The sequence below is a fragment of the Schistocerca serialis genome, chromosome 7 (genome assembly GCF_023864345.2).
Source record: "Schistocerca serialis cubense isolate TAMUIC-IGC-003099 chromosome 7, iqSchSeri2.2, whole genome shotgun sequence".
NCBI classification, from domain to species: domain Eukaryota; kingdom Metazoa; phylum Arthropoda; class Insecta; order Orthoptera; family Acrididae; genus Schistocerca; species Schistocerca serialis.
This window is the reverse complement of record NC_064644.1, coordinates 481,932,914-481,948,127: the sequence shown is the minus strand read 5'-3', so window position 1 is coordinate 481,948,127 and position 15,214 is coordinate 481,932,914. Positions and strand designations below refer to the sequence as shown.

The 15,214-nt window shown below is 41.1% G+C and overlaps 1 protein-coding gene across 1 annotated transcript in view; it reads left to right on the top strand.

Moving 5' to 3' along the window:
- The window catches only part of LOC126412552 (G kinase-anchoring protein 1-like), a 56,445-nt gene that overhangs the window by 26,777 nt on the left and 14,454 nt on the right, over positions 1-15,214 (top strand). The window contains exons 3-4 of the mRNA XM_050082203.1: positions 60-443; positions 4,119-4,284. Coding sequence (XP_049938160.1) covers positions 60-443; positions 4,119-4,284 — 550 coding nt within the window. The remainder of the gene's footprint in view (positions 1-59; positions 444-4,118; positions 4,285-15,214) is intronic.

Below are 15,214 nucleotides of genomic sequence, written 5' to 3'. Positions count from 1 at the left end.
TCAACTTTTCAAAACCATTATCTAATAATGTTGATATTTAATTTTCCACTGTTCTGCAGTTTGTAGAAGAATCATATGAAAGAGATCTGCAGCAGGCCATCCTCCTCTCAAAGCTGGACTATGAGGAAAAGAAAGATGTTTACGAGCAGTTGAAGAAAGAATCACAAGAACAAGAAAAACGACAGGCAGCTAATGGAGGAAATAAACGGGCAAAAAAGCAGCAGAACCGTGCACAACCCATGTCACTAGAGCAGTTTAATAATATGGTGGAATCCGATGGTCTTAATGCAATGGGTGCTGTAGAAGAGTCTGAGTCGGAACAGCCATCAATAATTTCATCAAATCAAATAGAACATGATACTACATTCTTTGAAAGAATCCAGAGTGATACCAAGAAAGTTCTTGATCGTGAACACTCTGAAGAACTACGAAAAGCACGTGAGGTGAGTAAATGTGTTTCCATATGTATATTGTAGCTCCAAATAAAACTTCTATTTATGAGGTGACAGTAAGCTTAACCATAAATAAAAACAAAACAAAAAATGTATGTTGAAACAAAAAGTGTTTTGATATGTCAGAAAGGAGGAGGGATTGTAGGAAATTAAAATATTAAAATATTCATATGTTTGTAGCATTTTATTACTAATTTCTCCTTTGATCTGTCATGTTTCTGCCTTATTGTGGGAGCTCGGGATGGCTTTCCTAGGTTGTCGTTGTTGTTGTGGTATTCAGTCCTGAGACTGCTTTGATGCAGCTCTCCATGCTACTCTATCCTGTGCAAGCTTCTTCATCTCCCAGTACCTACTGCAACCTACATCCTTCTGTATCTGTTTAGTGTATTCATCTCTTGGTCTCCCTCTACGATTTTTACCCTCCATGCTGCCCTCTAATACTAAATTGGTGATCCTTTGATGTCTCAGAACATGTCCTACCAACCGATCCCTTCTTCTAGTCAAGTTGTGCCACAAACTTTTCTTATCCCCAATCCTATTCAATACCTCCTCATTATTTATATGATCTACCCATCTAATCTTCAGCATTCTTCTGTAGCACCACATTTCGAAGGCTTCTATTCTCTTCTTGTCCAAACTAGTTATCGTCCATGTTTCACTTCCATACATGGCTACACTCCATACAAATACTTTCAGAAACGACTTCCTGACACTTAAATCTATACTCGATGTTAACAAAATTCTCTTCTTCAGAAATGCTTTCCTTGCCATTGCCAGTCTACATTTTATATCCTCTCCACTTCGACCATTATCAGTTATTTTGCTCCCCAAATAGCAAAACCCCTTTACTACTGTAAGTGTCTCATTTCCTAATCTAATTTCCTCAGCATCACCCTACTTAATTCAACTACATTCCATTATCCTCATTTTGCTTTTGTTGATGTTCATCTTATATCCTCCTTTCAAGACACTGTCCATTCCATTCAACTGCTCTTCTAAGTCCTTTGCTGTCTCTGACAGAATTACAATGTCATCGGCGAACCTCAGAGTTTTTATTTCTTCTCCATGGATTTTAATACCTACTCCGAATTTTTCTTTTGTTTCCTTCACTGCTTGCTCAATATACAGATTGAATAGCATCGGGGAGAAGCTACAACCCTGTCTCACTCCCTTCCCAACCATTGTTTCCCTTTCATGCCCCTCGACTCTTATAACTGCCATCTGGTTTCTGTATAAATTGTAAATAGCCTTTCACTCCTTATATTTTACCCCTGCCACCTTCAGAATTTGAAAGAGAGTATTCCAGTCAAGGCTTTCCTAGGTACTTGTTATATTTTAAATATTCTAACAAGTACCTAGGAAAGCCACCCTGGGCTCCCATAACAAGGCAGACATGAGACAGATCAAGAGAGAAATTTATAGTAAAATTCTATAAACATGTGAGATTTGAAATCGAGTAACCAGAAGTGGCAAGGGGCAGTCAGGTGGAAAAAAGCAGCATGGATTAGAAGGATAGATGAGATTAAGAAGAGCAATGAGAGAGAAAAAGCAGAGATGAAGTAAATTGTGGAAAAGGCATTAAAATAAAGACACTAATTAAAGCCACAAAAGATGACATGAAAGTGGAGAAAAAATACATGATAAGGTTTAGAAGAGGATGGTAGAAATAAATGTTGGAAGGAGGATAGGTCACAGTAAGAGAAATAGCAGTTGTTGGTGATTGTTGGGTAACGTAACTGGGGATATCTTGTTGAGCAAGCTCCCCTTAAGACATTTGGGAAGAAAGACTCAAATTTTCCATTGTCGTAACCACCAGTGTTGTTGCCTGCTCCACAACAGGAAGTTTTCACCAGTTTAGATTGTTTGTCTATGTTCATTAATCTGTACTCTTAGTGTAGTGGTTTCATACAGAGAGATAATGGTGAGTACATTCAAAGTTAACTATTGTATGGCATAGGTTCTTTTTCATGTAAGTGTTTTGTCAAAGTAGTATGTAATACTAGCAGTTCATCTGTGTAACATATCATTTCCGAGCCTGTTGAAATGAGGGTTCAGAGTTAAACTTACCTGAACTATATTGTGGTTGGGACAGGGTGTTCAATCTTTTTGAGTCTGCTATAACAGGTGGCCACACTGTGGGGTCATCTTGGCTGTTGTAGACACATCTGGTGGAATTTGACGGTGCCAGTCTGGATTTGATATGCTGGTTTGTCCTTAAGCTGCATAAAGTGTATTGTGGTTGGAAACTTACTAGGCTGCCTAAGTGTTGGAGATTTCCCCATGATGACAGGTTTTCTCCTGGGATCTTTTAAGTTGGAAATAACATGCTAGAAGTTCTGGCAGGAAGGAACACTTTTCAAAGGAGTCTAGCAGGTGGAGTAAGGAAGGAGCAGTGAGAATCATTACATTTTTCCTGGGGCAGAAAGGCTTGAATATGTAAACAATTACAGGAACTTCTTGAAACTTGAGACATCAAGAAGATGACTGGCAGTCTTTCTGAGTAAGGAAGGCAAGTCATGGGCAGCGTAGGGCAGAGTTAGTGTTTAAAAGTGTTTGATGATTCTGAATTAAGGAATTAGATATATACAATGGTCATTAAAGTTATTCTGTCAGTATTTAAAGTTTTGGAGACTTTGGAACTTTGTCCCCATGAGCAATGCAGCTTAGAGAGTATGCAAGTGACTGGTAAACACCACCTTCCTACCAGATCATGGGGCTGTTACCTATCTAAAGTAAGCATTCAGTTATAGAAACAGAGTTGGTGAGATCCAGTTGAAATCAGTAAGCTGTGTATATTTTTACTGTGACTGTTGTCCGAATTAGCAGTGAACTGTTATCCTACCTTAGTCTTTGTGGAGATTTTTCCATAAGTTACAAGGAACCAGTTGACATGGTGTATTGATTGGTAGCAGTGTACATTTTTCCATCCAGTGGTCATATCTCGGACTCTTCCTGAATGCATTTAGTTTGTTAAAGGTATTCATCATTGGATTTGGAGCAATGACAATTTTAACATTGTCTCATAGGTCAAAGTGAAGATGAGAAACCTTACGAAAAGTAGTTTTACAAGTACTGCAGTACCAGTAATTGATCTGGGTCTGCCAATATATGCTGTATGCAAAACTTAAGGTTGAAAGTAACTTTTGTGTGATGTGTTGCTGCCAAGTAACATATCTTAATGAAACAAGGGGTAGCCAGATGTCCTTCCTGTCACCACCCCATTATCTTCCCCTCCCCTACCCGGGACAAAAAATGTGTGTCTTCCGAACTATCAGAATGTAGTGTTATTATCAGAATGTAGTGAGCAAAAAATTTCTACATGTAGTATTATTCATGTGAAAGTGAGCAAAAAGTTTCTGGATGTTTGAGATTTATGTAACTGAAGCGGGACTCCAGCACCCGCCCAGTATTCACCTAGTGGGATGTGGGGAAACTTCCTAAAAACCATGTCCAGGCTTGCTAGCACACCGACCCTCATCATTACTTCACTAGGCTAGTTCAATCCAAGCCAATGCTGCAACTTTCCTTTTCATAATATTGTAAGACAAGATTGATTTTTTTTTGTTTAACTTTCCATTGTGTTGTAGTAGCCCATTGATACTGTAAGTATAATTACTGCTCCAGAAGTTATTAAATAAACATTTTCCTTTTTGTTCTTATTTTTAGCCTTTTCTTAATGAACTACTACTTGTAGCTCAGTTACAAGATGCTCTAGAAAAGAAAAAAGAAGAAAATGAGTTATTAAAACAAGAAATTGCTGAATTAAGAGAAGAATTGCTTAATGTGAGAACAAGAAACAAGAAACTCTGTCAAATCCTTGCTCATGGTGAAAGTAAGTAAAAGTTCATTCATTGTAATATTTAGTTAGAAGAATTCAGTGAGAAATATTATAAAGTGTATAAGGTGGTAGTCTCGGTCCGGCACACAGTTTTAATTTGTCAGGAAGTTTCATATCAGCGCACATCCCGCTGCAGAGTGAAAATCTCATTCTGGAAACATCCCCCAGGCTGTGGCTAAGCCATGCTTCCACAATATCCTTTCTTCCAGGAGTGCTAGTTCTGCAAGGTTCGCAGAAGAGCTTCTATGAAGTTTGGAAGGTAGGAGATGAGGTACTGGCAGAATTGAAGCTGTGAAAGACAGGTCATGAATCATGCTTGGGTAGCTCAGGTGGTAGAGCTCTTGCCCGTGAACGGCAAAGGTCCCAAGTTCGAGTCTCAGTCCGGCACACAGTTTTAATCTGTCAGGAAGTTTCATGTAAGGTGGTAGTTGTTTAACTGATAAAATAGGAGTCTGCAAAGGAACATCAAATGCTATGAACAGTGTGAAAGTTGTTTCAGCTTATCATTTGCGGAACCTCATAACGCCTGCCAATGGAGAGACAAATTCCAGAAACAACCAAGAAAGGTGAGTAGAGAATGTGAAAATGGAAATGTCTATAAATAAGTGAATATTTGCAGTTAGTAATTACATCTACTGGGTAACTAACAATTAAATTGGAGTGGTGTAGGATGAATAACAAGTCAGAGAATGTTCAAAAAAAATTATGTATTTTATAATAAAAAAACCTATGATAGGGAACTGCCTCCTATTTTAACTATCATAGTTTATTTGTCAGTTTTAACCAGATTGGTCTCATAATATATTAGTATTGGAGGGCAGTGCGGAGGGTAAAAATCATAGAGGGAGACCAAGAAATGAATACACTAAACAGATTCAGAAGGATGTAGGTTGCAGTAGGTACTGGGAGATGAAGAAGCTTGCACATGATAGAGTAGCGTGGAGAGCTGCATCAAACCAGTCTCTGGACTGAAGACCACAACAACAATATATTAGTAAAGATGCTGCTTTGAATGCATCACCTCTACCACTGTCAGTAGACTACCTACTGATTGTTGGAAGGAGTGAGGGGGAAGGAAGCCTAATCAGAGATTGTTTGGGGGGGCAGAGGGGGGCTGTTGCCAGCAAGCAAACATAGTCACTGATTTTGTGTAATGTGAATTAGATATGTATCTTTCAGCAAAACCTTTAAGCAAGTATGTATATAGATAGAGTGGGAAGGTGTTATGGCATGTTGTTTACAAAGAGAAGCAATTCATTTATATTAGAAGTCCTAAATATTTGTCCAGTTTTATAGATCTTGCTTCTTGAAAACAATTTCTTTCTTTCAATTTTGAAAAAGAGATCACTTAGCTTGGAAAGCATTAGCTGTACTTTTCTCTGAGACTAGTTATGAACTGTAGTTCTGATTTACTGTAGACAGCAATACCAAACAGCCATTGACATAGCTCTCATTATTATTATTGTTATTATTTTAGGAGTACTGTGCTTTTACATGTTTCTTTTTAGACTCCAAAAATTGTATATACCATTTCCAAACATAGATTTCCATTCCACGGGTGAGGAAACAAATTCTTTCATGACAGCTGTAAGGTTAATTTTTCCAGCCCTTTCTAGATGAATGTAACAGAAGAGTCTCAACTGTATCAGTGTCAATCTTGGGCAAGTTTTAAGTTTTCACAAACTTAAAACTTTAATGAGATCAACATGACGATTTTCATTAATTTAGGAAGCATGATTGGACATTACATCACAGTTACAGCCTGCCCTCAAGCAATCAGCAGGAGAGCTGTACTATGATGTGCTACCATATACTGGAAGGAAAATGTGTTACTACCAGTCATTAATTCAAAACTCGTGTGTTACAAATTACTCCTTGTAAGAACTAGGCCTAGCCTCCTCTACCAAGTTATTATTGAAAAGTTGCGCACATAAAATTCTGACACTTCAGTAGGGTGCACCCTCTGCCACACATCAGTAGGCAGCTGTCTCTGCCATGCAACATTGGTAAGAAGTGCTGTTCGCTATGCAGCCTTGGAATGAAGCACCCTCCACCACATAACATTGGTAAGAAGCATTCTCTGCAACACATCAGTTGGATGCATGGGTCAGTCCATGTGAAATCAACCAGTAATGTGGATCTTGAAATCTCAGAGTTTGATAATTTTTTTTATACATTTGTTGTAGTAGTTGTTTGCATGAAATGTGTGATCTTTTCTTTTATCATTTTTTGAAGAACTTCCAAAAATATACGATTTTTGTCATGTTTAGAAAACTTAAAATCACCATATTTCAGAAACTGTTTGATTTACAGAACTAAAATTTGTACCATTTTATTCAGTGTATTATAAGCTTTAAAAGTACATCCTACTTTGTGTTATTCATAACAAAACGGAATTTTTCTAAACAGACTTTTTTTTAATTTTGAAAATCTCAAAATTGATATTATTTATTTACTTATTTATTGGTTTATTTTTTTTAAATATGTTAGTTGCATATTGTCTGTTGATGTACCTGCCAAATTTTGTGATGGTGCTCCAGTGGGAACATATTAAAATAAGTTTTATTTTTCTGGTGTGCACAGCACCTAATGCATATTCTGTAGAGCTTTGGACTTATTACTAAGTTTTACTGCAAACCTTGTATCTCAGAAATCAGGTAAGGCTGCCAAATCATTATTATTTTTATGTGGTGACAATAAATTTAGTACGTTATTAGAATTATAAGTGTAAATTTAAATTAAGATGTGTCTTTCCTGTGGAACTCTTTTATCATACACCGTACACGTGGTCAAAAAAGATTATGAATAATTTACTTAGCCTTTAAGTACGTGCACTGTTCTTAGTAACAAAAAGTCACATGTGGGATCTACATATACCCACACAGACTTTAGGTATGCTTATAAATAATTATTGGAAATAATATGCAAATTTATGTTTTAATAAAAAATATATATTTATTATTTAAATCATATAGTCTTAACAGAAGTTGTAACTTAATTACAAAAATATGTTTTTGGTTTGTTATTTTTAAAGGTTGGATAAAATGACACAAAAATCATCTCAAAAATTAGCTTCTAATTTAATTTTTTTTCAGAATGGGAACATGAAATTAAAATTATAAAATGAAAAGAACTAATAATAAAAATGATTGTAGCAAATTATTGTGTGCCTACAACCTCATTAGTTTTCTTTGAGTTCACAGGACAAACGACAATTGATTTTCTCCAAATGAGGCTTACAAATATATTTTTTGCAAGTTTTACATATTAGAGAGCTCTTTTTATCTTTTGACCTCAGGCAAATATAACCCCTTTGCTTTTTAGAAGCACTAGGACCAGGCTTATCCGCATTAAGCATTGATAAAATGTGTTCTCTGCCAATCAATTTGCACATTATTTCCCTTACATCTTTGGCCAAATTTGGGTTATTTTTTAATTGATGCAAATGTATTCAAGATCTATAAAACTGGACAAATATTTAGGACTTCTAATATAAATGAATTGCTTCTCTTTGTAAACAACATGCCATAACACCTTCCCACTCTATCTATATACATACTTGCTTAAAGGTTTTGCTGAAAGTACATTCAATTCATCTTGTCTTCTTGGTTATGAAAAAGAAAGTGCTGGTCCACAAGGATGCATAAATAAAAGTTGTACTTTTCCTTTTTCTCCTTTTGATAGCCCACAAACCATCCATCATTTGCATAGGCCCATTGAAGAAGTCCTGTAATTTGTTCAAAAGCATGCTATCGTCATCTAGACTCACATGAATTATATGAATAGCAAAATCCTCAAGATGAGAAACAGTATTTGCTTATATGAATAAATGTTCGATACTTTGTGTCCTTGTGACTGTTATAGCTTTATAAAATCTCTTTGCCCTGCTCCTTTTTTATGCTGCATGCTCATCATTTGTCACATAGAAAATGTCTGATGGCATCTATACTTCAGTCAGACAATTGGAAGAAAGTTAATATTTGATCAGGTTTTGCTTTGTTGTTGTTGTGGTCTTCAGTCCTGAGACTGGTTTGATGCAGCTCTCCATGCTACTCTATCCTGTGCAAGCTTCTTGATCTCCCAGTACTTACTGCAACCTACATCCTTCTGAATCTGCTTAGTGTATTCATCTCTTGGTCTCCCTCTACGATTTTTACCCTCCACGTTGCCCTCTAATGCTAAATTTGTGATCTCTTGATGCCTCAGAACTTGCTTGCACAATTGATTACTATAAGTATTAAGAAAGTCTCCTCAAATGTTATTTTAGGTACATTTGTTAAGCCTCTGGTGTCATTCAGTATGAACGTTCTCAGATGGCAGTGTCATAATTTAAAGCCCTTAATTGCCCAGTAAAATGTAGAAAGGCAAATTTAGGAGTACAGCAAATACAGTACTCCACTTCGTTAGCTGTGCTTGGTACTTGTATTCCAACATGTGTCTTTCTACATTTTATTGGACAGTTAAGCATGTTAAATCATGGCAATAACATTTTTCTGCCTATTTATCCCCTGCGCACATGTACTTAATGACTTATACATACAAGCAGTAACCAGCTCCTCTTTCCCTCACGAGTGCTTAACTAATTTGATCTCAGTATTCATGTTTACTCAAGTGAATTACTGTCAAGAGAAGTGAATGTTTTTTGTTTTATTATACAGGGTATCCATAATTAAAGCTCCAGTTTTAAAAGACTTTAGAAAGAGAACTAGTGCTCAGAATGACATCAAATTTAAGCAGCATATTAATGATACAAGAGGAAATGTCATGGAACAAAAACAGTCAATGAAACTTTTACCAACAGATTGCACTGTGAGCATCTTAACTTATGTGGAATCAGCTACAGATGACAGACAAATCACAATATGATGACTATGGTTTGAGTTACACATTACACCATTCACACTGATCAATGTGTGTGACTGCACAAGTTCAGCAGTCAACAGGTATGACACTAATAGGTAAGTGCATCCATCGTGGCAAGGTCATACCACATCAGATGTGAAAAATTTGTTTTTAAGTGTCCTGAAGCTCAAAACTGCACAGAAAGAAAAACAACAGTGGTTTTTAATTGTCCTGGGACCAAAAACTGCATGAAAAGCAAAATGAATTGGTTTGTAATTGTCCTGAGGCCGCAAATGCATAAAAAGGAAAATATCACTTTATAATTGTAATGAGAATGGTGCAAGGCATGTACAGTAAGCTGTCCACCATTCTCTGCCACAAGTTGAATTGAGGAACAGCATGTTACGTAACAGATCAGAGTGCCTCGGAGGTCTTGTTCAGAATGTGTTGCGCAGTGTGTGCCTTCAGTTCAGCTATATTCATAATTGGAGCACTGAGCTAATGTCTTTCAGATTAGCCCACAGCCAGAAGTCACGTGGATTAAGATCAGGTGATCTGGACGGCCTGTCTGTAGGGAAATGACAGCTGATAATTCTAGCACTACCGAAATGCCTTTGCTTCACTGGCTGTGTAATGTGCAGAGTACTACCATCTTGCATAAAAATGATCCTACCCACACATACATGCAGTTGAAGGGTTGGAATGACATTGATGCACTACAGGCCCTCATAGCATTTACCAGTGATGGTATAGGTAACAGGACCTGCAGGACTCATCTCCTCAAAAAAATATGGCCTACAATAAATGATGCCGTCAACTTGCACCACACAGTTACTTTTGCAGAATGAAGTGGTACTGGATGACATGTGTGCAGATTTTCCATTGGCCATATTCTGCAATTATGCTTATTGACTTGCCCTTGAAGATGGAAATGAGCTTTGTCTATCCACAGAATGTTCCATGGCCATTCATTGTCCATTTCTATGCGAGCGAGAAATTCCACAGTGTTTCTGTTGCTGGCAGGTCAGCAGGAAGCAACTCCTGAATGTGGATGATTTTGTATGGCTAGCAGTGCATGGTGTTTTATGGGTTTTTGTGCACTGTGCTCACAGGCATGTCCAACGGTTGGGCAGTGCCCCGTTCACTGCATGTTTGCATGCCACCATTTGTCCTGTCCTGCAATGCTGTGGCCACATCTTCACCTGCTGTGGCCATATCTTTGACAGGTGTCGGATGACCAGCTTTCCTCCCTCTGCCACGTTGCACTTCAAAGGAACCTGTCTCTTTGTTTGCTGAATATGGGCTTGGCGACCCCAGTGTTACTGAGCTGGGGACTGCTAAGCGCTGCCATTCCTCTGTCACTGTAAGCTCTGGGCATGCTTCAGCAAACACCATGTGGCGCCATGTTGGAATGTTGTGTGTCACGGGGAGCGGGGATTTTGGCTTGACCGTGCGGATCTCAAGGATGGAATTAAAATTTATATAAAAAAAAACAAACCTCAATTCCAAGGTGTGCTGTGCGCTAATGGGATGCATGGCTGTTGAGGTGAAACAGTCGTTAACAGACAGCCTCTGGGGAACCTGCCGCACCTAAGTTGTATAAGGCTTACTCAGGCAGGCACTCTGTGGACCCGTATTTCTCTAGCTGCTCATGGGACCGAGATGAAGCCCTCAAAATCTTCTTCTTCTCCTCGCAGTGGGAAGTGTGTAGTGCCTGGGAGTATTCATACCCACTCATCAAAAAGAATGAGGGAGGCTAGTCCTCCTGATTATCAATTTGTTGTTAGTAACAGGACTCAAGGAGTCATGAATCAGAACGTCTTTGTAGTGATCAAGAGGAAGGAGGGGATGTTTGAAAAAGTGTCCCACTTCTGTATTTATAAAGGCTTAGAAGGGCTCGCTGGTACTCTAAAGACTATTAAGCGGTTGTGAAATGGTTCCTTGCTGGTTGAGACTAACCGGGCAAAGAAGGTGGAACTACTTAAGAAGCCACAAAAATTGGGTGAATATTACATCATTGTTGAGTTACATAACTCTCTTAACTCCAGTAAAGGTGTGGTAACCTGTGGTGATATTATGGACATATATGCTGCTGAAATCAAACAAGAATGGGCACCACAGGAGATAATAGATGTGGAGCAAAGGATAGGTATGAACAGTGGAGAAATTGAGATGACTGCCACCTTCATTGTGACCTTCAGTTCTCCAACACTACCTGAACACATCATGGTAGGTTTCCTACGACTTATGGTTAGGTCCTATGTACCTGACCCTATGTGCTGCTTCAAATGCCAGCAGTTTGGCCATACAACTTTTATAAGGCCTTTGTGTGACCCCGGCTTGAATACAGATGCCAGATTTATGGGTCAGCAAGGCCTTCATACCTTAAAATGCTCGATGCAGTTCACCACGAGGATATTAGGCTGTCAACAGGGGCCTATTGCACGAGCCCTGTTGCTAGCTTTTTTATTAATTAAAATTAAGTTTAATGAGATTTTACATTGCCATCCAGATTTTATTACTGTCTACGTAGATGGTTCTAAGCAGGGAGATTTTTTTCAGTTGCTCTGTCATGTTCCCCAACATTGTCCTCAGGATAGGGCTCCCAGAGCAGTCTTCAGTTTATTACGCAGAACTGTTTGCTATCCTGAGGGCAATCGACTAGATGAGACAGTGTCGTGTCAAAAAATTTATCATCTGCTCCAGTTCTCAAAGTGCTCTTCTTGCTGTTGGGCAGATGTATGCAGCAGATTGGTTGGTGCAACAGGTGTAAGATGCTCTCCTTCTCTTGCAAAGGTATAACAAGGAAATCATTTTTTTGCTGGGTTCCAGGGCACATAGGGAAAATGAACTCGCTGATGCAGCTGCCGAGGAAACTTGCTCGCTTCCTCCTCCTGCTCACTGTTCGGTCCCTCTGTGGGCTGTCACTACATTTGTGACGAAGAAGGCCATATGTTGGTGGGAGCCTCAGTGGCTGGAATTGAGGAATAATAAAGTACGTTCCATAAAGACTTCAGTGCGACCATGGATTACCTCCATCCGCTCGCGATGGTGTGAAGAAGTAGCCCTTACTCAGCTTAGAGTGGGACATTGCCCATTGATGCATGGCTTCCACTTATGTTGAGAGGAGCCCCCAGTCTGTCAGAGAATGCAGGACACAGCTGTCAGTACAACATATTTTAAGTGAGTGCGTTTTATATGATGATCTGAGGGTTGAACTGGGCATCCCACAGGATCTTCCCTCTGTTTTAACTGATAGTGAGGCATGTGTTGTCCTTATCTTAAGATTTTGTGTGGTGTCCGGAATTCTTCCCAAAATAACTGGGTGTGAGATATTAATGTGTCACAGAGTTGCTGGGTCATGTATTATTTCTAAGTCATCATCCAGACACGGTTGTCTATCCCTTTTTTAACAGCATCTTTATAGGTATTTTATCAATTATTTTACTGAGTTATTCAGCTATGTCTTGTTGGCATTTTATTATAGATTTTTCTGAAGCTCGCCTTCTCGGGGTTGCTTTATGATTCTTGTGGTGGGATGAAACGTAATTTTCCAGTTTAGTGATCTTTCTCCATAGATTTTTCCCAATCTTCTTTGGTATATCATTAATGCAAGGGTGCTGATGACCTTGCTGTTTAGCATCCTCCACCATAAATCATCATGACCACCACCCACCCCCCCAGGGGGTCCACATCTCTTTTGTGGATACGTGCGTGGCGAGCACGGGGCCCCGAGCCATTGCAGCCTTCTTTCTCTCCCTGGCTGCATTTCCTTTCCCTTCCCCTCCTTTCCCCTCCATGCTCCTTTCCCCTCGCCCTCTCCTCTCCCTCTATTGGTGTCCTTGCTTATGTTGGCCCCGCTATCCTCTTGGTTCTGTTGGTTTTACACTCCGGCTTTGTTGCGTAATCGTCTCCTCCTTTTGGCATTCATTGGTCCCCCTCTGGGGTTTGACCTCCATTACAAAATTACTTCTCCGTAGTGTGAGCCATTTGGGGAAGAGCACCTTACCTAGTGTCTCCGACGTGCGCCCTCCTAGTACATTCCACCTTTTCTTTCACGTCGTTGTTTGATGCTAGGGTGCATAGCCAGCACGGTAGCCAGCCCGTGTGGTGGGGTCGCTATGTACCCTTTTGGTTGAGCCCCCTGAACACACAGGGATCACACTTCTGATACCTGAGCTGTGACCTCCTCATGCATGCCTTGGAGTGGTTGCTTGTCATCCTGGAGCATCGGAACTCCCGGCAATGGCCGCCGTGCCAGACGGCCCTTGCTGTGGCTGGGTGGCGCCCGTGAGGAGAGCCCCTGATCGGAGTGGGTGGTATCAGGGCGGACGCTATGCAGATGAAACGCATACGGGTCCAAAACTCTGGCCGTTCTTCTGCGGCCGTCTCTCTGCGTGGTACTGATTCCTCAAGTGCTGCTTCTCTTGCCCCTTCAGCCTTCCCTTCCATGGCTACCCCCTGGGAAGAGGGTCAGGCCCGTCGTCTAGGGGCAAAACCTTTCCCCCGTTATCTAGTTTGTACCAGGACTGATGGAGATACTTTCACCAGTGTCAAACCTTTATTCTTTGTGGAACACATTGAAGACAAGTTCGGTGAAGTGGACTCCATGAGCAAGATGCGGTCGGGTTCGTTGCTGATAAAAACCGCTTCAGCTGCCCAATCTGTGGCCCTTCGTGCCTGTACCCATCTTGGCACAATTCCTGTGTCCATTACCCCTCACCAGTCTCTAAATATGGTACAAGGTGTGATTTTTCACAGGGACCTCATCCTTCAAACTGATGAGGAACTTCGGGACAATCTCGGACGGCGGGGTGTTCACTTTGTTCGGCGTGTTCAGAAGGGCCCTAAAGATAATCGTATTGATACTGGTGCCTTTATCCTGGCCTTTGAAGGGGATCCCCTTTCTGAGAAAGTTAAGATTATGGTCTATCGCTGTGATGTGAAGCCGTACATCCCACCTCCTATGAGGTGTTTTAAGTGCTTGCGTTTTGGCCACATGTCTTCTCGCTGTTCTCAGGACCCTCTCTGTGGTGACTGTGGACGTCCACTCCATGAGGGGAGTCCCTGTGTTCCCCCTCCTGTATGTGTAAATTGTCATGGTAGTCATTCTCCGCGTTCACCAGATTGCCCAGTATATAAGAAAGAAAAAAAAATACAGGAGTATAAGTCCCTCGATCGTTTAAGCTACACAGAGGCCCGTAAGAAATATGCACGACTGCACCCTGTGTGCATGACATCTAGTTACGCCTTGGTTACATCTTCACCCCTTCCTCCCCCTTCCTTACCCCCATCCCGGACCCCTCTCCTCCCCCCCTCCCCTGCGGCTCCCACACCTTCTCCTCTGGGCGCTGCTCCCCCTCCCCAGCCGGAGAAGTGTCCCACTCCTTCGGTGTCTGCCGGTCAAGGGCGCCTCTCCCGAGATGCCCCTTCCCGGCACCTTCCAGGTCAAAGGTCTGCTGCCGCGCGGCGACCGCGAGAGCCGCGGGCTGTGGACCCGCAGGTCACCCGGTCTCTTTCTGTTCCTGATATTGCTGCAGCTGGCTCCTTTATGCCACACAGCCCTCCTCGATCTCAGCCTGAAAAGAAGAAGAAACATAAGTCCTGGGACAAAGAGCCTCTGGTGTCACCGGAGGTCCCTTCCCCGACTTCACAACCGGATTCTGACCTGTCGTTCATGGATGTCGCCCCCTCCTTGTCGGTGACGGGCGGGGACCCGGCGGTATGACTGGATTTAGCGTGTTCCGCCCTCATTTAACCCATCATTCTGTGGTTCTCCAATGGAATTGTAATGGCTACTATCGTCACCTTCCGGAATTGAAATCCCTTCTTTCGTCCTACTCTGCAGCTTGTGTGGTTCTCCAGGAATCTCATTTTACTGATGCTCACTCACCGACCCTCCGTGGGTTCCGTGTTTTCTGTCGAAATCGGGTCGGACCCTTGCGGGCTTCTGGTGGCGTTTGTACGTTGGTCCGTACAGACATTGCTAGCACGTGGATTCCTCTCCAAACTACATTGGAAGCGGTTGCTGTTAGGGTCCACTTAGACTCTGCAGTCACAGTTTGCAATCTTTATCTCCCTC